The following is a 27,268-nucleotide window of genomic DNA, read 5'->3' as shown; positions in this document are numbered from 1 at the left end:
GGGCGGATCACGAGGTCAGGAGATCGAGACCATCCTGGCTAACACGGTGAAACCCCGTCTCTACTAAAAAGACAAAAAACTAGCCGGGCGCGGTGGCGGGCACCTGTAGTCCCAGCTACTCGGGAGGCTGAGGCAGGAGAATGGCGTAAACCCGGGAGGTGGAGCTTGCAGTGAGCTGAGATCCGGCCACTGCACTCCAGCCTGGGCGACAAAGCGAGACTCCGTCTCAAAAAAAAAAAACAAAAAAAACCTTTAGCATGAAAATGCTCCCAATTATTTTTTCTTACATATTAATAAACTCAAAAATTATAGATGAGAACTTTTATCAAGTATAAAATGAAACAGCCTCTCCAGAATATTAACTAAAACATGACTAGATTCAATTTCTGAATTAAAATAACATCATAGCCACAATGCTCAGCCAGCACTCAGGACATCCGGAAAAGTTTCACATCATCGTAAGGATTTCAGTCTGTGCATACTTGTCTCTAACATAGAGTACACACGTTCTGACTGGACAGAACTTGTAACCTGTTTACCTCAAGTGACATTTCAGTGAGATGAAAAAACAGCTCTTACTGTCATAGTCAAAGTCCCAGCTAGGCTTCTGTATGGAGTCGCTGTCGGAAGGGGAGTTGGAAGGCGGTGGGGGAGGCAGGTTCGGCGCCACGCTGCAGACAGCCACTGCTTTTCGGTGCCCGTGCACAGACTCGGGGTTGAAAGTGCTGAATTCGGGATGCTCTGGGATAGCAGATCCTTCGAAGGAATTTCGGTCGAGATTGTTTCTTGAGTCGCTTGGAATACTCGGGGTGTAGGAAATAGGCCGGACAGGCACCTGGGGTGGTACGTCTGAGTAAATGTTCTTATTTAGCTTGGAATCAAAATACGGTCTCTGCAGGAAAGCTGTGGCAGGCCCCAGGTGCTTGTCTTCAGGTTCAGCCTGATGCTTCTTTTTCCGACTGATCATCTTACGGCAGATAACAAACACCATCACCAGTAAAAATATCCCCGCTATAAACACAGTGATTCCGATCCCTTCTGCCAGCCCAATGTTCCACGGCGTGGACACGTACTGGTTGGGTGCAGCGTCCTCGCAGTGGCGCCCTCTGTACTCGTGGCTGCAGTTGCAGTGGTAGGAGCCATGTGTGTTCTCACAGAGGGCCCCGTGCCGGCAGGGGTTTCCAGCGCACTCGTCAATATCACTCTGACACCTGCCAAGAATGTCAGGAATGAGGACCGACGTGGGTAGCATACGCCGGGCTCAGTCCTTAGAGACTGAAGACCAATCCCTCCTTGCTGAGTTATGTGAAGATCAAACCCAGACATGAAACAACTAAAAAGGCAACAATGACAACCACGACAAAAGACCTTTTGTGGAGAAACCAATCATGTGATCACACGCTTTTGATGCATATTTGGGAAGGAAACGTATCAAGCCAATATTAATGGCCATTTTCCTAGGATCCAACAGGCCACTACATCAACCCCATTGTCTAAACATTCGTTTTTTCAAGCATTATATATATTATACTCATCTGCTTGATATTTCATTTTAAAGAGTGAAAAGATTATAAATTATATAAGGGGCCAATATGAGGATTACCAAAATCTGACACAACGTAGTTCAAATCACTGAAGGTCTGTTGCATCTGCCGGTCAATATGACACTATGAAAAGGTATGGATCTAAATTTTGAAAGAAACCATTTACCTTTCTCCCCTAAAACCTGAATCACATTGACAAACGGCACCATCCAAACTGTCAAAGCATGTTCCGCCATTCTTACAGGGTTCATCTTTGCAGTACGGACTAAGCTGACACCTGAAGAGTAGGAGAGACAGACATAAACCTCACGATCCGATTGCAAATAAATACAGCAAAACGAAAGCAAAACAGAAAACATTAGCAAGTCAACGTGGAGACTTTTTACATGCACCATTATATGTTTAAAAAGAATTTTATACTACAATTAATTATGGAAGTTAAGAAAAATACACATACCTCTGACCAGTATATAACCCTCTACACTGGCAAACAAAGCCTCCGTTGTCGACAACACATGTGCCCCCGTAGAGGCATGGGTTGGAAGAACACGGATTGACGCTTATCTCGCAGTAGGTCCCTACGTATAAGGCGCTGCATTTGCAGAAATAACCTAAATTGGCAAAAAGGAACAAAAAAGTCTTATCACTCAATGACTCAGAAACCTGGTCTTAATTATACTGCTTTTTATCTTTAAGATTTAGTTCTCTGAGGTCCGTAAAAGCTCGTAAAATTCTCAGTCTCTCTGGGAAAAAAGTTGGCTACATCGACAAGCCTTCAGCCGCTGGTAAACCGAAACACACAGAATTGAAGAGAGAACTGTCAGCTTTAGTTCATCATAATTGGCATTAAGATCATTAGGTCAAACATATAGAGGAGGAAAATACAGTTCTTTACGTGAGTGACCATGTACATAGACAGCACCACTTCACATCTCAAGTTATTTGCAATTCACAAGCATTGAAGGATTAAATGAAAAAATAATGAATGTGAGAAGCACTTCGAAGACTATACATTACCTTTCAGTATTTTATTTTTTTGAGACAGGGTCTTGCTCTGCTACCCAGGCTGGAGTGCAGTGGCTCAATCTCAGCTCATTGCAGCCTCAAACTCCTGGGCTCAGCCTCCTGCGTAGCTGGGACTACAGAGGCATGCCACCATGCCTGGCTAATTTTTTAAGTTTCTGTGGAGATGGGGTCTCCCTGTATTGCCCAGGCTGCCTCACTCCTAGTCTCAAGCGATCCTCCTGCCTCAGCCTCTCAAATGTGTAAAGATTTAAGGAGATCACCATATCTGTTCAAAGCAGTAGGAGAATGTTGACTCCACTTTGTCAAGTCTGTGACAGGTGGTGTGGCAGATCGTCCACCTGCCTGCCTTGGGGGCACACTGCAGCACAGCGCTTCCCTGCCCCTCCAAAGCTGGCGTGGCTGTGGGTTTTTCTCAGGATGAAGAACTGTGGTGTCCTGGGCCAGAGCCTTTAGGAGCCAGGGCATGGCTGCCACGCTCCTTTACTCCTGCTTTGGGACCACGGGAGTACATGTCAGGAAAATACCTCTCTCAGCCTCATCCCTAAGTGACAAAATGAGGACAGCCTCCTTGCTAACCTGGTTTGGACGTGTAACTAACATAAGCACAGTATAAACCAGAGTGTTTCTGTGGGGATGGCCTGGCCCACTCTATGCACACAGCATGCAAATACACTTCCCGAGAGAACAGGAGAAAACCAAAGCTTTGGAAATCCCACTTAACTACAGTATTGTTTTTGCTCTATTCATTACATCAAGCAAGCTCTATTTGGCATGACAACTGTCATTTTCCTAACTATGCCCTATTATTGCTAAGTGGGCCTAGCAGGAGTCCGGGGTGCAGAAGACCCAGAGTACCCCACTACGCCCGGGTTTCAAGACAGACACATATGGCGACACTTCCGGAGGGATTCAGGGCCTTCTAGAAAATCATATTCCCAACTATTATTGCCAGCAAGAATCTAGCAGGCCATCTACGCTGAGCCGTTAGATAAAAGGTGATACAAAGAACAAAGAAGGCCTAAGTAGTATGAATTCTCAATTCCCCTGGGTCGATGACTATGAATTAAAGAAGGCTTCTGAGTCACCAGGGTGCCTCCTGCTCGGGCGCTGGGACGGCACTGCAGGCGTGCGGCCGTCGGGGGGCAGTACCTGCAGCCCGGGCCCGGAAGAGCACCAAACCCAGCTCTGCTCCCGTATGAGGGATGCTGCCCAATTCCAACACTGCCTGCAGCGTCTGACAACATTATCTGAATCAAAAGAGAAAAAAATAAAAACAATACCTGGGGGGCTTCCCCGTAAATGCATACATGTGTACCGTTTACAGATGGTGACACTACGGAGCCTACCTCCAGCAGGTGACGGACTGCAAATGCCTCCGTTCTGGCAAGGGCTGCTGGTGCAGTCTTCCGTGGCCGTCAGGAAGCACCCTGGAGACACACCCGCCGACTCTTCGATGTGGGCATAGCTTCTGGGTTTGCTGTTTAAGGGCAGCTCCTGCCCATTCAAATGAATGGAATCCATGCAACCCCTGAAACCATTAGCAACCTGAGGACTTCTTCCATGCCCTGTTCCCTGCTGACGGATGTGGCCACCAAAAAACACGTAGTTATCCAGGTTCAAGGTTTTCAGAGTCCCTGGGGCTGTGCCCGATGCAGTGTGAACTTGGTCTAGAACCAAGCGAGCATAGTTTCCATTCACTTCCAAGGACACCGCGTGCCACTGCCCATCATTGACCTGAATGCTCTGAACAGAGACAATGCCAGGGCCGCTTCCACAGTCAAACTTGTACTGCAGCCTTCCATTATGAATCTAGGATAAGAACAACGACTGTTCACATTACTCTCATAGACCCTTCCATGAGAGTCCTTCATCACAAATCTACAGGAGACGGACTGGGGGTGAGGGTAGATGGATAAGGCCTTGCATTTAAGTACTACAGAGCACAGACTCATTTGTCCACTGTACAAATCATTAAAATGCGTCTTTTAGGAATATCAAGTCATAATGCATATCCACAAAGCATCACGGAAGCAAATAATTAACTATTAACTGAACACATACAGCATTAGGTAATAGCGAAAGTCAAAACTGAATTACACTTTTAGAAAAGGTGGGCAAGATACGTATCACTGGAAACACATGTGGGACGTCTCTATAAACTGTAACTTTTTTTTTTTTTCCAGACAGTTTCTTTTTTTTTTTTTTTTTGAGACGGAGTCTCGCTCTGTCGCCCGGGCTGGAGTGCAGTGGCCAGACCTCAGCTCACTGCAAGCTCCGCCTCCCAGGTTCACGCCATTCTCCTGCTTCAGCCTCCGGAGTAGCTGGGACTACAGGCACCCGCCACCTCGCCCGGCTAGTTTTTTGTATTTTTTAGTAGAGACGGAGTTTCACCGTGTTAGCCAGGATGGTCTCGATCTCCTGACCTCGTGATCCGCCCTTGTTGCCCAGGCTGGAGTGCAGTGGTGTGATCTCAACTCACTGGAACCTCTGCCTCCCCTGTTCAAGCAATTCTTGTGCTTCGGCCTCCCGAGTGGCTGGAATTACAGGTATCCGCCACCACATGTGGCTAATTTTTTGTATTTTTAGCAGACAGCGGGTTTCGCCACGTTGGCCAGGCTGGTCTCAAACTCCTGACCTCAAGTGATCCACCCATCTCAGCCTCCCAAAGTGCTGGGATTATAGGCGTGAGCCACCACACCCAGCCACCACCATTAAAATGTAGTATCGCCTAGAGTTTGAATGTTAACTGTCACATGGACCTAAATCTCTATGTCATGGCAGAGCAAAAAGAGCTCTTCATCCCACATAGTTGAAAACTTGGACAGGCATCAATGAACTGTTTAAATGTAGAATTCAACCATTTCACTTACTTTATTATCTGTGCAAATTAACAATCTGAACATAAAATGAAATGTATGGTTTGAAGGTCTTCCACTGAGATGCAACACTGGAGAAACATACCTCCAAGATGCTATAGTCGGTTCCTCGCGCGTACATGACAACCGCATGCATGGAATACGTTCTGAGCCTCATGGTCAATTTCATCTCTAATTTGTTTTCATTTTCCATCAGACGGTATTTCACATAGCTGTTTCCAGTCAATGTCATAGATGAACTCCCTGTGAATTGCAAAGAGGAAAAAATAAACCAGAACCAAGTTGAAGCATATTCTTTAAAGTATGACTCCCCTGTACCCCTTGAGACTGATTTAGGGTTTCATTTAAGATTATAACATTTTAATATCCAATTCTGTGGGAAAATGTCTATTTGCTAAATCCAAAGCACAGCATGACTGGCTCTCCGTTTGGAAAGAATAAATTTGACTACTGCATCACACAGAAATGAATTCTAATGAAAGATTAAATATAAAAACGTTCAGTATAAAATTATAAGAAAATTTCAGAAAATAGTTATATATGGCCTCAAGGTGATTTAAGAAACCTTTTCAAGCAAAATCAAACAATCCCCATTCCCCAAAGAAGATGAAAATGTCATCAAGCTCCAGAGACGGCAACTGTTACATAAAATTATGTAGAACTGACTAAATGACAATAAATTTCAAAATGACAAGAGACATACTTAACAAATCAAAAAACATAAATATAAATGATAAAAACATAGAGGAAACTGCAACATTGTGAATGTTAATACTCCTAATACACAAATAACTCTACACATTGATACTAAGAAACAAATACCCAGACCATCAAACAACATGAACAGGTAGGCCACAGCAGAGGCAATACTGATAGGAAATGAACAAATGAGATGAAAACTTTTAAAGTAGCCAGAGAAATGCAAATTACAATAATAATTAGGTATCATTTCACACCCATCAAATAGATGGTGGGGAATTCATTTTATAACAAAAAATGTTCAATGATGTCAAGAGAATGGAGAGTGAAACCTTCATACATAACTGGAAGAAATAAAAATTAATATGACTTTCTGGAAAACTAACATAGTGATATCAAAAAATTTAAAATGTCACTGATCTTTGACGTAGCAAGTTCTAGTTTTATAACGTATACACTGATTAGAAATGAACGCATCAGTATGTAAAGATACATGTAATCTCTTTATCTGAAAGAAACAGAACAACTTGAATCTTTAGACATAAGAACCATGTTGAGTAAGTACAGCTACGCTAGAAAACATTATCCAGCTATCCAAAAGAATCAGGTGTATAGGTACGGGCTCGGAACAACACGAAAGCTGCTCTTTACCACACTGCTAAGCGGAGGGAAAAGGCAAGAGGGAGAGACCTGCGTGAGACATGATCACTCTTGAGTTTCTAGGAAAATCAAACTGCTACATACGGCGCTGCGCTGTTAGCTCTATATGTTTACATAATCACTGAAGACCCAGGAGGAGGAACACCAAGCAAGAACCAAGGGCTGTGCTGTAATAAGAGGAAGCAAAACTGACTGCTGTCATTCTCCATTCATCTCCACATCCGTCTTGTTACAATAAACATACTTTGCAGTATTTTTAGAGTCCAATAAAGAAGAAAATTACAAGAAACAACGAAACTGATTTTTTAAAAAGAAAAGTATGCCCAACCACTCAACTCTCACCTGGGCACTGAGCAAACCTGCCGCCGGGACAGACACAGGCGTGCTTCTCCTCCCGGGGATCAGACACACACTCGGATCCCTCAGGGCACAGATGGTCTTCACAGCCATGGTGGACAGGGGGGCATCTTCCCTCTTCATTCAAAGATAAGAGGGGAGGAAGGGAAACGATAATTAACAGACATTTCAAGAACATGGCCTTGCATGTGTAACCATCAAAGGCTTCCAAGGCCGTCTGAAACAATCTGTGACCCCGACTTTCATACACTCATGGGCGCTACCTTTGCAGAGACACACTGCTGCCCTGTGGTGGCGGGGAGTCACAAAACTCAGTCTGGCTGTGCTGTGTGTTGACATTACACTTTCATCCACAGACACCTTTTCATCGCAGAACTTCCAGGGGCAGTCCAGTCCTGCGCAGAGTTTCTGGAACACATCCAGTATCCGAACTCCAATGATGTCCTCAATATCAGTCAAGGAAGAATTAATCTTGTGCAGAAGTTGTTTTGTTGAAATCTGAGCACTACCTGATTTCTCTACAAAAAGTAAGACATCCAGATGTGGGTGAGGTTCAGAGGGCTGCAAACTAACAATGTGTATGTCATTCCTCCTCACACCCAGGATGTTCCGTAAAGCTCGCTGGAAGTTGCGCCAGTAGTCACCAACAAATTCTTCCGGAGTGAGATTGGCAAAGCGGATAGCGATGGTGTGGTTCAGCATCTCCTGTGTGACTTGTCTGATATGCACTGTGATGTCAGCCACCGTCGTGAACTTCCCATCTGTTACGCTGACATTGAGAAGGTACTGCCCTATGTCTAGCTTTTTGTGTGCTATCAGCTTGCCCCCTGTGCTGGAAACAGAGAACAGGTTGTCCATCTGGGGATCAAGACTGTAGGTCAGAGTATCATACACGTCCTGGTCTGTGGCGTGGATCTTCCCAATGACACCACCTGAGTATTCTTCTCCGGAAGCGGTGATGAAAATCTCTAGGGGCAAAATCGCAGGGGGATAGATGCTCTCCTCAATGACCCTAATGTCAATGTATGTCAGAGATGACAACTGAGGTTTTCCATTATCTGCCACCTACAAGAAAAGAAAAATAAAACCACCTTCGTCTATGGCACTGTTTATAACTTAATAAAAAAATTTATATTACTCAAGTTCCCAAAAAATTACTAACTGGTAGATATCCATTTCTCCACACAAGAAACGTATCAAGGAAAAGGATAAATTTATTTATAGCACTTCACTAATTCACACTAAAACCTAGCTCTATCAATGACTGAAAAAATAAACAATGAGCTCCTTTAAAGCGCAGTGGGATAAAAACGGAAGGTATGGCAAAAAACAAGGACGGCAATTCTATGAATGTTTGTCTTTCTATGAAACGTAAGCTGTTCAAATAGAAAAGGGTAACCATGCCAAGCAGCTCTTCTGTATGGATCCACAACCAAACCATAAAGAAAGCCATTCACACCTTAACCTGCAGTAAGTAATGATCTTTCTCCTTCCTCTTGATGGCAGATGAAGTCAGGAGGACTCCTTGCTGGTTAATTTCAAACGCCTCATCATCATTTCCAGTTACAATAGTAAAGAAGAAGGGTGGACCGTTATGGGAAGAATCCTCATCTGTTACTACCAGCTGCAGTACGCTGAAGCCCACTGGCTTATTTTCCTGCACAAGATTAGAAACAAAATTAAACAAAAATCCTGGAACACAGCCACATCTATCTGGGACGGACACACGAGTTTCTATAATATAAAATACAAAATACAAAACAAAGTCTTATTGCTCTATCGAGAGGAAGAGGAGAGGCGGCAAAGGGAGTGTGGTAGTGAGGAGGAGGGAAAGAAGGGGTGTAGCAAAAGGAAGAAAAAGGAGGCCGAGGAAGGAAACGTGGTAAGAAAGGATGTGTGAGGAGGAGGAGGGAGGAGGGGAGGCAGAAAGGAGGAGGAGTGGGGGACAGGAGGAAGAGCAGAGAGGAATAGGAGTGCAGGAGAGGAAGAGGACTGGAGGAGAGGAGGAAGAGAGGAAGAGAGGAAGAGAGGAGGCCAGGCGCGGTGGCTCACCACCTGTAATCCCGGCACTTTGGGAGGCCAAGGCGGGTGGATCATCTGAGGTCATGAGTTCGACACCAGTCTGGCCAACATGGTGAAATCCCATCTCTACTAAAAATACAAAAATTAGCTGGGTGTGGTGGTGGGCGCCTGTAATCCCAGCTACTTGGGTGGCTGAGGCAGTAGAATCATTTGAACCTGGGAGGTAGAGGTTGCAGTGAGCTGAGATCATGCTATTGCACTCTAGCCTGAGCAAGAAGAGTATAACTCCATCTCGGAAAAAAAGAGGAAGAGAGGAAGGAAGAGGAAGAGTGGGGAGGAGAAAGAAAAGAGGTTGACAAGAGGAGGAAAAGTGAGGAGGGGGAGGAGGAATAGTGAGGAGGAGGGGTGATGAGGAGGAGTGGCGACGCGGTGGACAGAGGAGAAGAAAGAGTGGAGACAGTGAAATGGGGAGGTGGAGTAGGGAGGAGGTGGGGGAGCAGGTGGAGTGGGGAAGAGGTGGAGTGGGGAGGAGGAGTGGGGAAGAGGTGGAGACAAGAGGAGGAGTGGGGAGAAGAGTGGGGAGGAGGAAGAGAAGAAGAGAAGAGGTGGAGGGGGGGAGTGGGGAGAAGGAAGAGAAGAAGGAGGAATGGAGAAGAGGTGGAGGGAGCGGGGAGTGGGGAGAAGGAAGAGGAGGAGGAGGAACGGAGAAGAGGTGGAGGGAGGAGGAGTAGGGAGGAAGAAGAGCAGGGTGAAGAAAGTGGAGTAGATGGGGCGGGAAGGAGGGATTGGGGACTAGAAGAAGAGCAGGAGGGAAGAGGAAGGTCAAGAGGGAGAGGAGAGGGCAGAGAAGAGCACCAGCGGCAGCAGGTCTGATTAAACAGTAGGAATCCTAGAACCATGAGAATATCTCAAAAATCAAAGCACAGAAAGAAAAGAGATAAAAGCTTGGCTTTATCTTTAAAATGCTCATCTCTTAATATTGATAGAGACTTCTTGAATTCTACCTTTCCCATTTTTCTACAAAGAAACCTATGGATAAGAAAGAAAAGCAACAGAGGCCAATGGAAAAGCTCATTTCAAAGAACCCCATGACCCCCTTGGCACTCGAAGCCCACCTGCATGATGACGCTATAGTTTCCCCTGGAGAAGACGGGCGCATTGTCATTGACATCAGACACATCGATGTTCACAGTCGTCGTGTTGACTCTGGGTGGACTGCCGTTATCAGAAGCTTGAACCGTGAGCGTGTAACCTGAAATCTTTTCAGGGAAAAGGCAGAATGCACGTTCATTTTCACGAGGCCGACAGACAGAGCTCCAATCAGGAGTGTCCTCCTGAGAGTCGTGAAGGGCAGGTCCCAGGGAGCTGCCATTATCTATTGCATCCTGTCTGTGGGCGATGCCCTAACCCCCCACACACGAATGCACTGCAAGGAACACCCATTTCCCAACAGCAAGAACTACCGATAATAATTAGATTCTCTGATGCCTCTCAAAAATGTACTTGTTTTGCAAAAGTGTTTTATCTTGCAGTTCTATTAACAGAAATCAAGACATAAAAGTAATACAAATGATTAGGACAAAAAGTTAACCTATCTCAAATGCTGTGGCTTTGGTCATACGGCAGCAGCCTTCCTTAGGGCCCCAAGTCTGCTCTCCGTGGAAGCAGACAGACATGAGCTGCCTCCCGCACCGCAGCGCTGACTCATTTCCAACGCCTCAGGACACTCCAGATCACCCTCCCCCTCAATTTCACACTCGGATTATACTCAGCTGTCTAAATCCCTCAGGATTAGCTCACCATGACCTCCTACAAAAGAAATAAAGTCAAATGAGATAGCTCCTTCTTCAGGGCAGTTCCCTATAAAGCTCTGCCTTCTAGAATGAGTTGTGGGAGAAGCCAGAAAGCTGGCTAGATCCCAGAGTATGTTCTACAGAACGCTGGTCCTGCAAGACGCTCCAACAACAAAGAATTCTGCCGACACACTAGCTTGGGAAACACCACAGGCTGGCTCCTTTGGTATCTCGCAAGGGACAGAAGTGTATTAAAGGATCTGGGTTCTTTAGTCGAAGATACTAAATTTATTCTGCCCTGCAGTGGGGGCAATCCTAAGCATGCTTCCCAAATCCTTGGAAAGTCCCTTCTCGGCCGGGCGCGGTGGCTCACGCCTGTAATCCCAGCACTTTGGGAGGCTGAGGCGGGCAGATCACAAGGTCAGGAGATCGAGACCACGGTGAAACCCCGTCTCTAGTAAAAATACAAAAAATTAGCCAGGCACTGTGGCGGGCGCCTGTAGTCCCAGCTAGTCAGGAAGCTGAGGCAGGAGAATGGCGTGAACCTGGGAGGCGGAGCTTGCAGTGAGCCGAGATCGCACCACTGCACTCCAGCCCGGGCGACAGAGCGAGACTCCGTCTCAAAAAAAAAAAAAAGTCCCTTCTCAACATTCACACATCAAAAGAGAAATTAAAGAATTGAGACTTTAATGAGATATTCATCACTATCTCCCCCCCGCCAAATTCCTTTAATCTTAGATATATCCATTATTCTTCTGAAATTTCATTCTTTATCATCACCAATGTCCTTCTCATTCCCAAATCGAAGGCTTCTTTTGGTTCGCCTTCACAGGCCTACCTCTCTGAAGTAGTTCCTGCTCAGCTTCCCTTCCTGGACATGAGTCTGCACAGATGAGTGAATGGATGGATGAATGGATGAATGGATGGATGGATGGATAGATGGGTGTTGGGTGGATGGATAACTGGATAGATAGGTGGGTGGATAAACGGGTGAATGAATAACCGTATAGATGGGTGAATGAATGGGTAAGTGGATACATGGGTGGGTGGGTGAGTAGATGGGTAACTACATAGATGGATAACCACATGGATGGGTGGGTGGATGGATGGATAACCGGATACATGGGTGGTGGGTGGATGGACACATGACTGGATAGATGGGTAAGTGAAGAGATGTGTAGATGGGTGAGTGAATAGGTAACCAGATAGATGTGTGGGTGGTTAGGTCAGTGGGTGGATGGATGGGTAGGTGAATGGGTGGGTAGATGAGTGGGGAGATGCATGGGGGGATGGATAAATGGGTGGATGAATGGATGGATGACTGGATAAATGGGTGGATGGATGGATGGATGACTGGATAAATGGGTGGATGGATACTGGGTAAGTGGGTGGGTGGATGTTCAGCATTGCTGCCTCTCCTCATTTGTTCGTATTTATCTCAATCCCTCATGTCACTTCTATCAACATCTCCAAGGGCAAGTACCTATCTATGTTTAGGGCTTTCCAGTCTCAAAATCTGACTAAAATCTCCAAATACTGGCTGAGTAATTCTGCCTGAATATGCTATTTCCCTATAAAACCAGCGCATCAAAAGCCACATTCACTAGCCTCTCCCATCCCTTACACGTTTATACCTCATAACTTCTCTTTAATGGTACTACCCAGTCAAAGTAAGACCAAAAAATCAGGCTGCCTCTGACACCAATGTTTTCTACATGGGCCCATATCTAAGCTTTGTGGATTCTAATTTTCCTTTGCAAATAGTTTCTTCATTTGGTATTCGTAGACACCGAAATCCACAGATGCTCAAGTCCCTGATATAAAATGGTGTAGTATTTGCACATAACCTATACACATCCTCCCACACTTTAAGTCAGCTCTAGATTATAGTACTCAATACGATATCAATGCAATGTAAATGGTTGTTATACTGGGGGTGGGGGTTGTATTTTCTGTTGTTGTTGTATTGGTATTTTTTATTGTTTTCTTTTCTGGAGGCAGGGTCTCACTATGTTGCCCAGGCTGGTCTTAAACTACTGGGCTCAATGAATTCTCCCACCTACGCTTCCCACGTAGCTGAGACTATTGGAGGAGGCCACCACACCCAGCATTTTTTCTTCTCTAATACTTTTCGATCCGTGGTGGGTTGACTTCACAAATGCAGAACCTGCAGATAGAGAAGAGCGACTGACCTTCCTCAGCTCACAAATGCTCATATCCTAGTGCCTGTGGCATCAGGTCCAAACCTCCGGTCCTGGTTTTCTATGTGGCCAGTAACCTGTGTGTAAAACACCTTCCTATTTTATCTCACTCTACTTTCTTTGTATGATTACTCCAATACAACTGGGTAAATTCCCCTAAATAAATTTCTTGGCTTCTGTCTGTGTGCCTGTGTTCATGCAACTCCTCACTGGAAATTCCCTTCTCTCAACCTCTATGATTTTCCAGATCTCTGGTATTATTTAAAACCCAGCTTCTAGCTTTCTGAAGTGTCTCAGAACTCTGGAACCAACAGTAATTTCTTCCTGAATACAAAGCTTTATTATCCAAACTTCATCCCAGCATGGAACACATTTCTCACATTGGGATCTCCACAGTGTAATTGCTTTTCGAGTGTTTACGTCTTGCCGTCAGTTCTTGAGGCGGTCGGTCCTGCTCACACCACGCCCAGCAGACAGGAGCACAAGGCATTTCTAGGTATTGAGGTGGTAATTTGTAAACAATGTAAATCAAACTTTTTCACTTACTGTTTCTCGGTCGAGAAGTTTGGTCACTTTGACTTCTCCCCGGCCAGGGTCAATGGTGAACGGTCCTCCCTGGTTGCCATCTATAATTGAGTAGTGGATGTGGCTGTTGGAGGGTCCGTCGGCATCGTCGGCCAGAACCTAGAACACACCACACTCCTGTTTAGGAGACAGCTAAGGAAGAGGCCTAAACCTATTAAACAACATTTGTGATCTTAATAGCTTAGCTGTTTTAACATAATTATTCACAACGAAGTCAGCAATTGGTTGGCCTAACAAAGGACACTTTCAAATCTTCAAAATATTCACAAAGGTCACTACAAAAAACAGATTGATTTTACTAAAAGCTTTTGCAAAGGTCCAGAAGATACACAGTTTTCACTGTAATGGGGGAAAACACACACCGTAATGACAGACTGCTCAAGAACGGCATCTTCACTGATCACTGCTGTGTAGGTGTCTTGGCTGAACACAGGGGTGTTATCGTTGACATCTGTTACATTAATGTTCACAGTGGCAACGTCCCTCAACGAAGGCGTGCCTCCATCAGTGGCCTCTATTGTTAGGTAATATTCATGAGAGCTTTCATAATCCAGATTCTCGATGATAAATACGGCCCCTGAATAGAAACCACAATTACTTCCAGCATTTTGTAATGCCACCACATTTTCCTACTACGACTGAAACAGATGAACGCTTTTGAGTACATTTAGTTTTCACTTCAAAAGTTTACTTACCATTTATGTATGTTTCCTATTTTCTTAATTCAACAATTAAAAACTATGAATCCGCCCATCCCTGGATCTTTCTCTTAATTTTCATGATATTCTTCATGATATTTAGATTGCTTTCCCAGTCAACACTACCTACATCCCTGTTTATTATAGACATGATTATGATATCATCCCTTCCATACCGTAGCTCACTCGACTTCACTCTAGTTTAATAAAATCATAAAAATTCTATTGTGTCTTTTAGTTTCATTTTCTGTCTCATCTTTTAAAATATTTTCCTTCTCAATTTTAAAATAGAGATTTATATCCTTTTAACTTCTAGACAACCCTTTATTTACAACCTATCGTTTTCAAAAATCCCTTTTTTAACAATTCCTTTAACGTCTTTCCTTTCACATCACTCTAGTCCTAAAGAGCCCTAAAAATAATTTTATTATATTATAAATACAATTTGAAAGGAGCAACTTTTTACAGTATTGTAAGACTCAGGAGTACTTTCGACCACAGGTTGGCAAGACAATGAAACATTCGCGCAGCAGGAGTCAGCAGTTCTTATGTCTTTTGAGCTTGTTGCAGTCTTTCCCTAAGTGTGATTCGAAGTACTCCAACTGTTACAGATAACTAGCATGATAATGAAGTCAACTTCACATATTGTCACAAGTCCACTACAGAAACTAAAATAAAAAAGACTGGAATTACTATTTCACTTGGGAAGTTACCTTCCGTGAGTCTGATTACATAAGGACCTCTACTAACCCCCATTCTTATCTTGACTAACTTGCTATACCTTACATCTCCACTAAACTAAGAGAACGTGATGCTCTGATTTTCTAAGTTAATTTGCTTGTATTTTATAATGAACATGCCCAAAATGTATTAGATAGAACTATAATCTGAAGTCTTCCAAATAACATTCAATCCCACTGTTAACAACTAAAAGAAAATTTGATTTACCATTTTAGAACATCCACTGACAACACAGGGTCACTTAATATAAGGCAACATGGTAAGCAAATCTAGTCCTTTTGGGGGAATGAAGGGGTTCCTCTCAGATACATGGTTGGTTACCTGTTTTAGAATCTATGCTGAATTTCCCATGTTCGTTTCCACTTAGTATTGAGTAGGTGATTTCGGCATTTGCTTCAATGTCCCGACTTGCTGCATACACTTGAAGAACTTCAGTTCCAACAAGAATGTCCTCGGACACGGTGGCTCCATATTCACGGTACTCAAACACAGGGGGGTTGTCATTTATGTCAAGAACTGATACAACCACAGTACCAGTGGCGGTCAGCCTCCTTGGCAAGCCTTGATCCACAGCTTTCAAAGAGAGGGTGTATACTGCCTGCAGTTCTCTGTCCAAAGGTTTTTCTAACTGAATAATTCCAGATAATTCGTTAATGGAGAACTGCCCATCAGCAGAGTCGATCAGTGAGTATAAAATCTTCCGATTTAATCCTATCAAGACATAAAATGATGTCAAAAGATTTTAAATACAAACATTTAAACACATTTTTTGTTTTGTTTTCTTGAGACAGTCTCGCTCTGTTGCCCAGGCTGGAGTGCAGTGGCGTGATCTGAGCTCACTGCAGCCTCTGCCCACCAGGTTCAAGTGATTCTCCTGCCTCAGCCTCTCGAGTAGCTGGGGTTACAGGTGCGCTGTAATTTTTGTATTTTTAGTAGAGACGGGGGTTTCACCATCTTGGCCAGGCTGGTCTCGAACTCCTGACCTCATGTTCCACCTGCCTCAGCCTCCCAAAGTGTTGGGATTACAGGCGTGAGCCACCACGCCCGGCCAACACATTTTTTTGAAAAAGACAAACATGTAGATAATTTTTTTGGAGGGGTAAATGCTAATACACATTATTTGCAAATTTGTATGACTATGATCTTTAAAAGTAAACTTTTGGATTAGATTAACAACTTACTTTGTTAAAACAAATGTAAATATAATTTCATGGGAATCTGCCTTCTTAGACTATTTTATATAGGAGCCAATACTACCGTACCTAACAAACCTTTAAAAATCAAATCTATTTATCATTTAGCTTCAGTGATAAAGACCTGAAAAGCAACAAAGCAACATTTTGCTATTCTTCTGAAATTTCTCAGGATCACAGGATGAGTATCCCTAAACTGAAAATCCAAAATGTGAAATGCTCCAAAATCTATTAACTTTTTGAGTGCAGAACCGATGATTTTAAAAAATGCTCATTAGAGCATTTTAGATTTCAGATTTTGGAGCTGGGATACTCCAATGATAAGTACATAATGCAAATACTCCAAAATCTGACAAAATCAAAACATCCAAAATACTTCCAGTTCCAACTGTATTATAAATAAGGAATACTGAACCTGTGGTATGACTGAAGAAGTTATTCAGTTATTTTGAATAACTGAAGAAGTTATTTCAGAATTTTCTCCAAAAAAATTCTGAAAGATTTGTAAACCTATGATAATAAAGCATTTGCTTCCATTATGTTCCAATGATGCTAAAAGCTCTCTCTGTCACTAATGGTTTATTTACAAAGTAACACATCACTAATTAATTCAATGGGGTATGAAGATCAGTTAGTAGAGTCATTGACCAGAATTGTAGACACCTCACAGCAGCAGGTTCACTGGGCACAACTTTGGAACTTTAAATATTCATTAAAAATTAATTAATGATTCTAAAGATTTCCTTCCACAACAAGGAAGGGCTACGGAGCACGCGTGAGGAGGAGTGAGAGGCACAGGCTGAATCTGGGGTGTGTTTTGAAACACAGGCTCCTAGGATCTCAGTGAGCAGCGCAGGGCAAGAGCATCCCCCGGGAGATACCTGAGTCGGCATCTGTGGCCTGCACTCTCGTCAGCAGTGTTCCGGGCTCTGTGTTTTCAAACACGGTGATGGCATAAGGGTCGGCAGAGAACTCGGGGGCATTATCGTTCACGTCTTCCAGTGTGAGCACAATACTGGCTTGGCAGAATCTCCCTCCTCTATCTGTGGCCCTGACGAGAAGATGATAAACAGCTTGCTCCTCACGATCAAGGGGGGCTGACGTTTTCAGTTCACCTACAAACAAAAACAAATGACTCACTTGTAATTTAACATGTGACCTGCAGCTGTACATCTTATTTCTTCCCCTTTTCTCTTTCAATTACTTAGTCTGAGTATTCAGTCTTCCTCCTGAGACCAATATTATCAATGATAGATTCAACAGCTGCAAGAGGCAGAGAGATCCAGGTCTCCAACCCTGCCAGGTGCTAGCTCTTTAAGTCCTGCAGGTCTGAGGGCCTCTCACCTTGTATTTAAGACTGCACAGGTAAAACAGCTACCTAATTTACCAAATTTAAAAAAAGTTTAAATTTAGATTCACATGTTCACAATTAGTTCCTTAGGAGGATAATAAAAAGGTTTAACAGGAAACTTAGTTGATTCCAATTTTACTAAAATACAAAAGGAAAACAATTGTATTTTAAAATAAAATACCGCTGGGCGCGGTGGCTCAAGCCTGTAATCCCAGCACTTTGGGAGGCCAAGACGGGCGGATCATGAGGTCAGGAGATTGAGACCATCCTGGCTAACATGGTGAAACCCCGTCTCTACTAAAATACAAAAAACGAGCCGGGCGAGGTGGTAGGCGCCTGTAGTCCCAGCTACTCCAGGAGGCTGAGGCAGGAGAATGGCGTTAACTCGGGAGGCAGAGCTTGCAGTGAGCTGAGATCCGGCCACTGCACTCCAGCCTGGGCAACAGAGTGAGACTCCGTCTCAAAAAAAATAAAATAAAATAAAATACTACGAATCATTTTGTTTATGAAAATTCTAAATTATGCTAAATTATAAATTCATGGTCAGCAAATTCAAGAAAGATATGCTATTTAAATAAAACTGTAGAAAAGGCAGAAAGGCTAGAGTACTTAACTTCTGAGGGTTTTTTTTTTTTAAAAACAAGTGGCATAAATGCCTTCGTAAATTTTAAATCCTTGGTTCAGTTAGGTGATATTCTTGCTGTTTTAAAAAAAATATCACCTTGAATTTTACACACTAAATTGCTGGTAAGATTTCTAAGAGATGTCAACTTCGGAGCACCACAATACATTTGAAAAGGGCAAAATGTAATTTCAAATTTTGTGTGTGATCTAAAAATCACCCACATATATGATACTGTTGGAATATACAATTTTGTCCCAAACTCCAACATTACCTGTGTCTGGATTTAGTTCGAATTTTTCTGCACCTGAACCCAATAAAGTGTAAGTAATTTCAGCGTTAGAGCGGATGTCTGCGTCTGTAGCAGAGATCTGCATGATCAATTTTCCAGGAAGGACGTCTTCGGGAATAGTGTCTGAATATAAAGTCTGCAAAGAGTTTAAACAAAAATCGTCACATAAAAACATTAACAGGCAGCACAAATGTCAAGGGAATAACGGAAAAGAAATCATTCATCTTTGACCACAGAAAACATGGGAAATGACTAAAGATAAAGTCCCAAGACCTTTGAAAACGCTTTTTCTCATAAAACATAAAACACATGTGAAACAAGGAGAAGCTGTGGAGCAGCCACCAACTCTACATCCCTGAAAGAGCCTGGTCTGATGTTTAACCTACAAAATGCTACTATATGTCATTAAGCTGATTTCATATTCAAATCCCTCCGAGAAAACGTAAGCAGTAATCGAAAATTTAAGTAGCACTCCATGTTTAACCAAAAATTGCAGAGAATATCTGTTATATCATATCTGCTTATTTCCAAATACAGGAATTTATTTTTTGCAAGTGTTCCTAACATAAATAATTGCAGTTGAGAGAGAACCAAGTTTCATGTTATGGGAGAAAACGAAGATTCCTGAAGGCCACAGAAGGGAGTGTGAAGGCTCAGCCCCTTCCACTGCCCTGCGTAATCCTGGTGCCCAGTCTTCAGCCCCTTCCACTGCCCTGCGTGATCCTGGTGCCCAGTCTTCAGCCCCTTCCACTGCCCTGCGTGACCCTGGAGCCTAGTCTTCAGCCCCTTCCACTGCCCTGTGTGATCCTGGTGCCCTCATGCTCAAACACGGTGAACAGCTGTTTCTAGCTCCAATTATTTAGAAATCCATGCCATAAATTAAAACCTAAAAAATTTAAGATTTGGTTGATTTTCTTAATCTGAACTCAACTACCAGTGAAGTACTCATGGAAAAGTACTCCATGAAAAAGGACTCAGGAAAAAGGGTATTTCATAATAGGATGAATTTAAAGGATCTAGTGTCCCAGTCTTATTCCTGAAGATGATACAGTATTGTATCGAAATAATATCAAAGGGCTAAAAAACAACCAAAGACACTTAGTTGCTGTAAGAAAGAGAGAATGTCGCACCCCTCCTGAAAATACAAAGTACAAATAAGAACTGGAATTAACTCCTGGGCCCTGAGAAGTTCCCCTTCCTTTCACGACTGAATTTAAGAGTTCTTCCATCTTAAGTCTTTCCCTGAGAACAGCCCTATCACGTTCCACAGCCACAAGCATCTCAGACTCACAGAATCTGTGGTGGGTTCCAACTCCTCCATCCTCTTCACAATCACATTCCTCTCTATCCAGCCTTCTCCTGGCCCAGTGCACTCCTCCTCCCTGTCACTCTCAGCCTTCGTCCCTGGGCAGGTCTATTTCTTCATCACTGCACTCTCTCATCAGGCATCCATCCACAACATGCTACCCAGACTGCCACCTGCACACCATCATGGGACCCAAATGGTCTGTTTCGCATCCCAGCTCCACTCACCACCCTGCCTCCCCAGAGTCCCCTTCTCCCCTACCCAGGGTGGCACTGCACTGGTGTCCTCTTTCTCCTTCCAGCTCAGCCCCCTTCTCCCTTTGGAAATCTCTCTCTCTTCTTTTTTCCCCTTTTTGTTAGTATCCTCTCAAATGAATTCAATTTTCAGCTATCCAGAGACAACGCCAAGTTCCTACACCTTTCCTTAGTACCCATCCAACATCTCGCCTTCTCTCAGTGTCTAAAAAACACATGGTCAACTGGATGTCCCATTACTTTAGCAAACTCGAATTGGAACTCAACACGGAACTCCTCTAAAGCCAGCCCCCGGCTCAGACTCCTCTTTGCCACGGCTTTGGTCGCTCCCTCTACTCCTGTAGAAAGTCGGGCTCAATGGCATGCCTGCCGGCTGTCACACCAGATGGTCTTCCTTGGTAGTGGCTTTGGTCCTTTCACTCCTTCCCCACCTCTGCTTTCCAGGGCCCCCTTGCATCCACTCCTCCCTGTCTAAATAATGGGCACGACGCTTCCAAACTAAGCTTTTTTTTTTGTTTTTTTTGAGAAGGAGTCTTGCTCTGTCGCCCACGCTGCAGTGCAGTGGCGCGATCTTGGCTCACTGTAAGCTCCGCCTCCCAGGTTCGCGCCATTCTCCTGCCTCAGCCTCCCCAGTAGCTGGGACTACAGGCGCCCACCACCACGCCCGGCTAATTTTTTGTATTTTTAGTAAAGATGGGGTTTCCCAGTGTTAGTCAGGATGGTCTCGATCTCCTGACCTTGTGATCTGCCTGCCTTGGCCTCCCAAAGTGCTGGGATTACAGGCGTGAGCCACTGTGCCCGGCCCAAACTAAGCATCTTAAGGAATTCGTCTCATAGTATCTCTACCTTACCGATACAATAGGCTCCAAAGTCCCTATTTTCTCTAGGATAGAGTTCAAATCTCCTGGAACGACCGCCACCACCCATGGTAATCCAGTTCACCCTTTTCCAAGACTCTCAGTGCAGATTCCCACTTCTGGAAAACTCGGTGGCTATTCCACAATCCCTCCTCACACGTCATGGCCCCTCCCCACCCACTCCTGACGACCCAGTTACCGCCCCCCGAGGTTGAGCCAGCCCTTCTCACCCTCTGGCCCCAGGGACCACCCCTGCTCGAGCCACATGGCCCTCACCTAACCTTGGAGGGAGCAGCTCTGCCTATGTCTACTTTTAGTTCTCATTGAATGGTGAGTCCTGCAGATGCAGGAAGCACGCTGTCCACCTCTGAGATTCTCTAGCATGCAGATGAGCAGACGTCCCCACAACAGTGTCCCACGGCACATCGGCACTTTGTTTCCGGTCAGATCCTTCCCCCAAAATAGGCGTATCCCCATATTAAGAGAATCCCCTCATGAAAAGTTCACAGAGCATTTTCAGTGTTAGACACAACTGTAGTCCTGTCCATAATTGAATTATTTAGAATGAGGTTTCTGATTTATTTAGCATTCCTGCAAATAGTTCTGAAGCTTTTCCAAGTCTTACCCCATTTAACACCTCTGCTTAATCAGTAAGCAATCATAAAACACATGTGAATTACACTGCAGTGCCAAATGATGGTCATTAAGAAATTTAAATTCATAACACAAATGCAAGGGAAGAGTTGCTTACCTTTTCACAAACTGGACTGTTGTCATTTGCATCAAGAACTTTCACTTCAACTATAGCTTTTGATGAGAAGGTGCCATCACTTGCTGTGATAGTAAGAAGGTAATTGTCCCTTTTTTCCCTGTCTAGAGGTTTCTTCACATATACCTTCCATTCATTCTGTATATTTTCAACAGCAAACTGTCCCAAAGGATCCCCTCCTATTAAATCAATGGAGGAAGATGATAGTCAAATTTGTTGAAAGGATAAAATAAGTAACAGCAAAATAAACTGTACTGTTTATTTAACGGTAAATAAATGTTACCATTTAAAAGAATTATTAAAAAATTAATTTGGCATCTATTAGTTTCTACAAAAAAAATTTTTTGTAAAAAAACTAATTTACAAAAAAATTTACAAAAAAAGGGCAGCATTAAAATGTATAAACATAGCATTAAGACTACTAATAATTTAGCTTGCATTAAAACTATAGATTTTTTAATGATAATATATTTATAATGCACTAAGTATAAGGTTCGAAAGAATGAGTCACAAAAATCAAAAACAGTCTAATGAAACAACTGGTAGCTTTGCTCAGGTAACAAGCTTGAAATGAGGCTCAACAGACGTTATTTCTACTTATCATTTTAGATATTTAACTAAAATCATCCCTTAAGCCCTCAATTTCCATATAATACATATCTTATAGTTTATGCTTCTAAAAATCATTTTAAATTAAACTGTTTGAAATGTTTTTACCCGTTATGAAATATGTAACTTGTCTGTTGATCTCTTCAGAATCGGCATCTGTGGTACTTAAGATAGCAATCACGCCGCCTGGGGGGTCATCCTCACTCACAGTCCCTTTATAGATCTCGGCCGTGAAGCGTGGTGGACTATCGTTGACATCGGTGACGGTGACATCCACAATGGCTGTGGAGGACAGCTGGATCTTTTCACCGTGATCTGATGCAACCACTTTAATCTGGTAATTGTCTCTCTCTTCATGGTCAAGTGCCTTTAAGGTTGTAATCCAGCCTGTTTCCATGTTAACGGCAAAGGATTCAATGACTTCCACACTTTGTGACTGATCCAGGCTATACAGAACTTGGCTGTTGGTTCCTGAGTCAGCATCAGATGCCCTGACCTGAATGACTCTACTTCCCCCTGGCAGGTTTTCAACAATGAATGCCTCATACGGACTGGATTCAAAGACGGGGCTGTTGTCATTTGCATCTTTCACTTGGATACTAACGTCTACAAAAGCCACCATCTCATGGTCATCTTGAGTGCACCTGGCCAGTATGGAAAACTGATACCACTTAGTTGTCTCATGATCAAGACTCTTCTCCAGCTTCAGCCTCCCGCTCTGTCTGTCAATCACAAAGGACTCATCCCTATTGCTTTCTGGGGTATTCCCTTTGACCAGGCTGTAAAGAACAGTCCCACTATGTTCCGCTCGGATGAGGTCTACTTCTGTTCCAATAGGCACGTCCTCTGACACTGTATAGGTATAGAAAGGTTCTGAAAATTTTGGAAGCTGCATTTCTGGTGGAAGGATTTTGACATAGACGGGAACAACAGATTCTTTTGATGGAGACCCATTATCCACAGCTCTAACAAAGAAAGTGAAGAACTCATTTTCCAAGCCGATGAGGCTCTCCTTTGTAGTGATTACGCCGGACAGTTTGTTAATTTCCAAATTCTCTTTTATGCTTTCAGAGTCTGCTTCAATGGCATAGGTGACATCGGCATTGGAGCCCTCATCGGCGTCACTCGCGAGAACTTTAATGACTGAAGTCCCTTTAGCAGCACTGGATCCGATATTCACTTCGTATTTGGTCGCCCGAAATTGTGGTGCATTGTCATTGTCATCCGTGAGGATGACGTTCACAGTGCAGAAAGCAACTTTGCCTCCAGCGTCCTTAGCCATTAAACGGACTGAGATCACTTTCTCCGCTGGGGTTTCTCGATCAAGTTTTTCCAAAGTAAATATCTGTCCTCTCTCATTGATGTAAAATCTGTCTTTGGCAAAGTCATTTACAATATGGTAAGTGACGTGACCATAAATACCAGAATCCCCATCCGTCGTTTTCACCTCCATCACCAGGGTATGTAGGGGAGCGTTTTCAGCTAGTTCCACTTCATATTCGTTCTGAAGAAAAGCAGGGCTGTGCAAATTGCCTCCAATGACAGTCACATGAACCTGGGTGGAACTTCTAAAAACGCCATCGGAAACGGACAGGTTAAGACTGTAAAATGGCTTCAAGGTGTGCCAGCGAAGGTTTGAGAGGGTGATAATTCCTGTTGCACTATCAATGACAAAATGTTTATGATCATTGCCGGACAGAATGGAATACTGCAACTTGTCGATGTCCGAACTGTCTGCATCATAGGCTTTTACACAGGTCACGAAATGCCCATGAGGAGCGTGCTCGCTAATTCTGGCTTCGTAAATCTGTTGTTCAAAGAGTGGTGGGTTATCGTTGAGGTCGGTAACGTCCACCGTGACAATCACATCACTGCTCAGCGGCGGCATACCACCGTCAACAGCCCTCACAAAAATCGTGTGCCGCTGGGACTGCTCGTAATCCAGAGTTCTGAGGAGTGAAATGAGGCCGGTGCTGCTGTCCACATGAAAATGATCATGACTCTTGCTGAGATTCCCAAACAGCTGGTATGAGATTCCTCTATTGGGTTCTGAATCAGAATCTGTGGCTCTAACTTGAACAACAGATGTTCCAATTACAGATGCCTCAGACAGGGTTGCTGCGTAAGACTGCTGAGCAAACACAGGAGGGTTATCATTGATGTCCTCTACTATGATGTCCACAAATACTTCAGCATGAGCGCCCGTCAAGGAGTCAGTTGCGCGTATGCTCAGTTTATATGCCGGGTGGGCCTCAAAGTCCAGAGGAGCTATGACGTTGATAACTCCAGTATTGAAGTTAATAGTGAACTGGCTGAAAGGGTCTCCGTCTGTGATGCTGTAGAACACTTTCAAGCCTTCCGGGCTGTTAGCCTGTACGTGGACCACAGGGCTGTGCACCTGGACATTCTCTGCAATCTCTGCACTGTAGAAAGGTTTTTCAAACACAGGCATGGCTTTATTCATGACAGTGATCGGAACTATAACTTCCGCTGAAAACGCCGGGTTCCCTCCATCTTTGGCAACCACTGTAACAAGATACTCTTTATTTAAGGTGTCAAGTTCGAATTGCTTTTTCAGTGAAATTTCACCCAAGGGTCCAATTTGAAAGTATTCATGATGTTCCTTAAGGTAGTAATGCACTTCCCCGTTTCTGCCACTGTCTCTGTCTACAGCAGTGACATAGCGAATGACGTGGCCCACCTCAGTGTCCACTTTAACAACGGCGTAGTAGGGAAGGTTGACAAACACTGGTGCATTATCATTTTGGTCTTCTACAATGACCTTCACGACAACGTGGGCCACTGCGGAAGGCTTATGTTCTTCTGTCACTTCCACAACCACATCAAACGCCTCCTGCTGTTCACGATCGAAGGGTATACCAGTGGTTGACAGTACTCCTGAAGTGCGGCTTATTTTAAACCTGCGATCTGGGTTGAGGATGTGATAAAACAAAGGCTCATTGATTGGATTCCCAATGGCAGTGATGACAGCTAACGTTTTGGCCTCAGTGGAATTTTCTTTCACTACTGCAGAGTAGACATCCTGGGTAAACTTTAGGTGACTTTCTTTGCTTTCTTTCACATTAATTTTGACAGAGGTAAGGCCAGCAAACCTGCCGTCGGAAGCTCTAACGGTGAGCTCGTAGCGGCTTCTTAACTGAGTTGTGTTTTGGACAGTTAGAGCACCAGTCTTGTAGTCCACAGAAAACTTCTCCCCGATGTTGCCTTCGGTGATGGAGTAAATCAACTGTGAGAATGCACTTGAATCGGCATCTGTGGCATTTACTGTGATGACTTTTACTCCTTTGTATGTTGGCAACAAAAGAGATGCTTCATACAATGGCTTGGCGAACACGGGAGGGCAGTCATTAATGTCAATTACATGTATTGTTACATTAGCTGCATACTCAGCAAATAAACGTGGGGTTCCCATGTCATGCACTTGTACGGTGAAGTGAAAAATGCCTGTTTCCTCGTAGTCCAGACTGAGGACTGTATGAATAGCACCAGTGCTAGAATCAATAGCAAAATATTTGTGTACAGATGGTTCAACAATGTGGTAAACAAGCAAAGCATTGGAGTCTTTATCAGCATCAGCTGCTCGAATCACCAGAGGGACATTCCTGTCTGTGAGGACCACACTGTTAATTGAGGCTGACTCACTAATGAGTCCTGTATATTCTGCCTGCGTAAAAACTGGCGAGTTGTCATTCTCATCCTGCAGCTGAACTGAAACCGTTGTATTAGTGGACAAACCAGCCATGTTCGTTCCTTGTATTATCAATGTGTACACGGGCAAAGTTTCAAAGTCCAGGGCTTTCTGAGTGATGATACTTCCAGAATGTGGATTAATATCAAAAGCATCACCTAGATTTCCATCTTTTATTTCATACACCACTGATGACTGACTATGGGCTGTAACCATCCCAACAAAACTCCCAATGCTGACAGTTTCACTGATTTCAACAGAATAGTCTTTGGATGTAAACTTCGGAGGGGCGTTGTCAGCAACTGTGACGAAGATATGCACAGAAGTTACTTCACTCATTGGTGGACTGCCCTTATCTGTAGCTTTTACTATTAAATCATACTCCACTTGGTTACTTCGATCTAATTCTTTGGCAGTTTTAATAGAGCCCAAGACAGGATCAATCATAAAAGAATTTCCAATGTTTCCTGGAAGGAGAGGAAAAAATACATGTTAGATAAAAATACAAGGAGCAACAGAAGTAGTAGTTAGAGAAACAGAAACAAAGGTATCCTCAAAAATTATATTCTGAAATTAAGCAGAAACTCGGGGACGTCAACATTGAAATGGAACATTCAACTTGTTTTATTTTTATCCACCTAATACTTTACAGAATTTTGACCATAAATGATGAAAAACAAAAGACAGAAGAAACAGCCCTCTGCGCTTAAAGCCAAAACTCCCTCTCTGGGCTGCACTGGGAATGTGTGGTGGGAAGACAAGGTTATCCTTTCACAAAGCAGTTGAGTAAGTCCTTTTCCAAGAGTCCCTCAAAACACTCCTGGATCACATTTGTATTTTCAACGGTTATGACTTAAGAATTCTTAAGATGTGTATTCATTACAAAAGATTTCGATTCAGTAAGAAATTGACATCAAGCTTCGAGAGACAATTGTCCATGGATAGATGTGTGTAACCTGTCCCACTTTATAGGTTTTGAAGACTGCAACAATATTCCCTTCTTATCTTTTTCAGGTCAACTTATCGTCTAGGTCAGTGATCTTCCACTGGGGGCGATTCTGCTCCCAAGGAGACATCTGGTAATGCCTGCAGACATTTTTGGCT

The 27,268-nt window shown here is 43.6% G+C and overlaps 1 protein-coding gene across 1 annotated transcript in view; it reads right to left on the bottom strand.

Moving 5' to 3' along the window:
• FAT1 (FAT atypical cadherin 1) overlaps positions 1-27,268 on the bottom strand; it is a 127,467-nt gene that overhangs the window by 11,876 nt on the left and 88,323 nt on the right. The window contains 16 exon segments of the mRNA XM_017862632.1: positions 580-1,211; positions 1,711-1,821; positions 2,002-2,155; positions 3,917-4,379; positions 5,532-5,689; positions 7,148-7,279; positions 7,426-8,227; positions 8,622-8,819; positions 10,300-10,443; positions 13,725-13,862; positions 14,126-14,340; positions 15,524-15,913; positions 17,277-17,510; positions 18,643-18,796; positions 21,829-22,025; positions 22,564-26,631. Of these exon segments, the coding sequence (XP_017718121.1) occupies positions 580-1,211; positions 1,711-1,821; positions 2,002-2,155; positions 3,917-4,379; positions 5,532-5,689; positions 7,148-7,279; positions 7,426-8,227; positions 8,622-8,819; positions 10,300-10,443; positions 13,725-13,862; positions 14,126-14,340; positions 15,524-15,913; positions 17,277-17,510; positions 18,643-18,796; positions 21,829-22,025; positions 22,564-26,631 (8,190 nt within the window).

This window comes from Rhinopithecus bieti, unplaced genomic scaffold (genome assembly GCF_001698545.2).
Source record: "Rhinopithecus bieti isolate Rb0 unplaced genomic scaffold, ASM169854v2 scaffold_56174, whole genome shotgun sequence".
Taxonomy (NCBI): Eukaryota; Metazoa; Chordata; class Mammalia; order Primates; family Cercopithecidae; genus Rhinopithecus; species Rhinopithecus bieti.
This window is presented reverse-complemented; position numbering and strand designations above follow the sequence as displayed.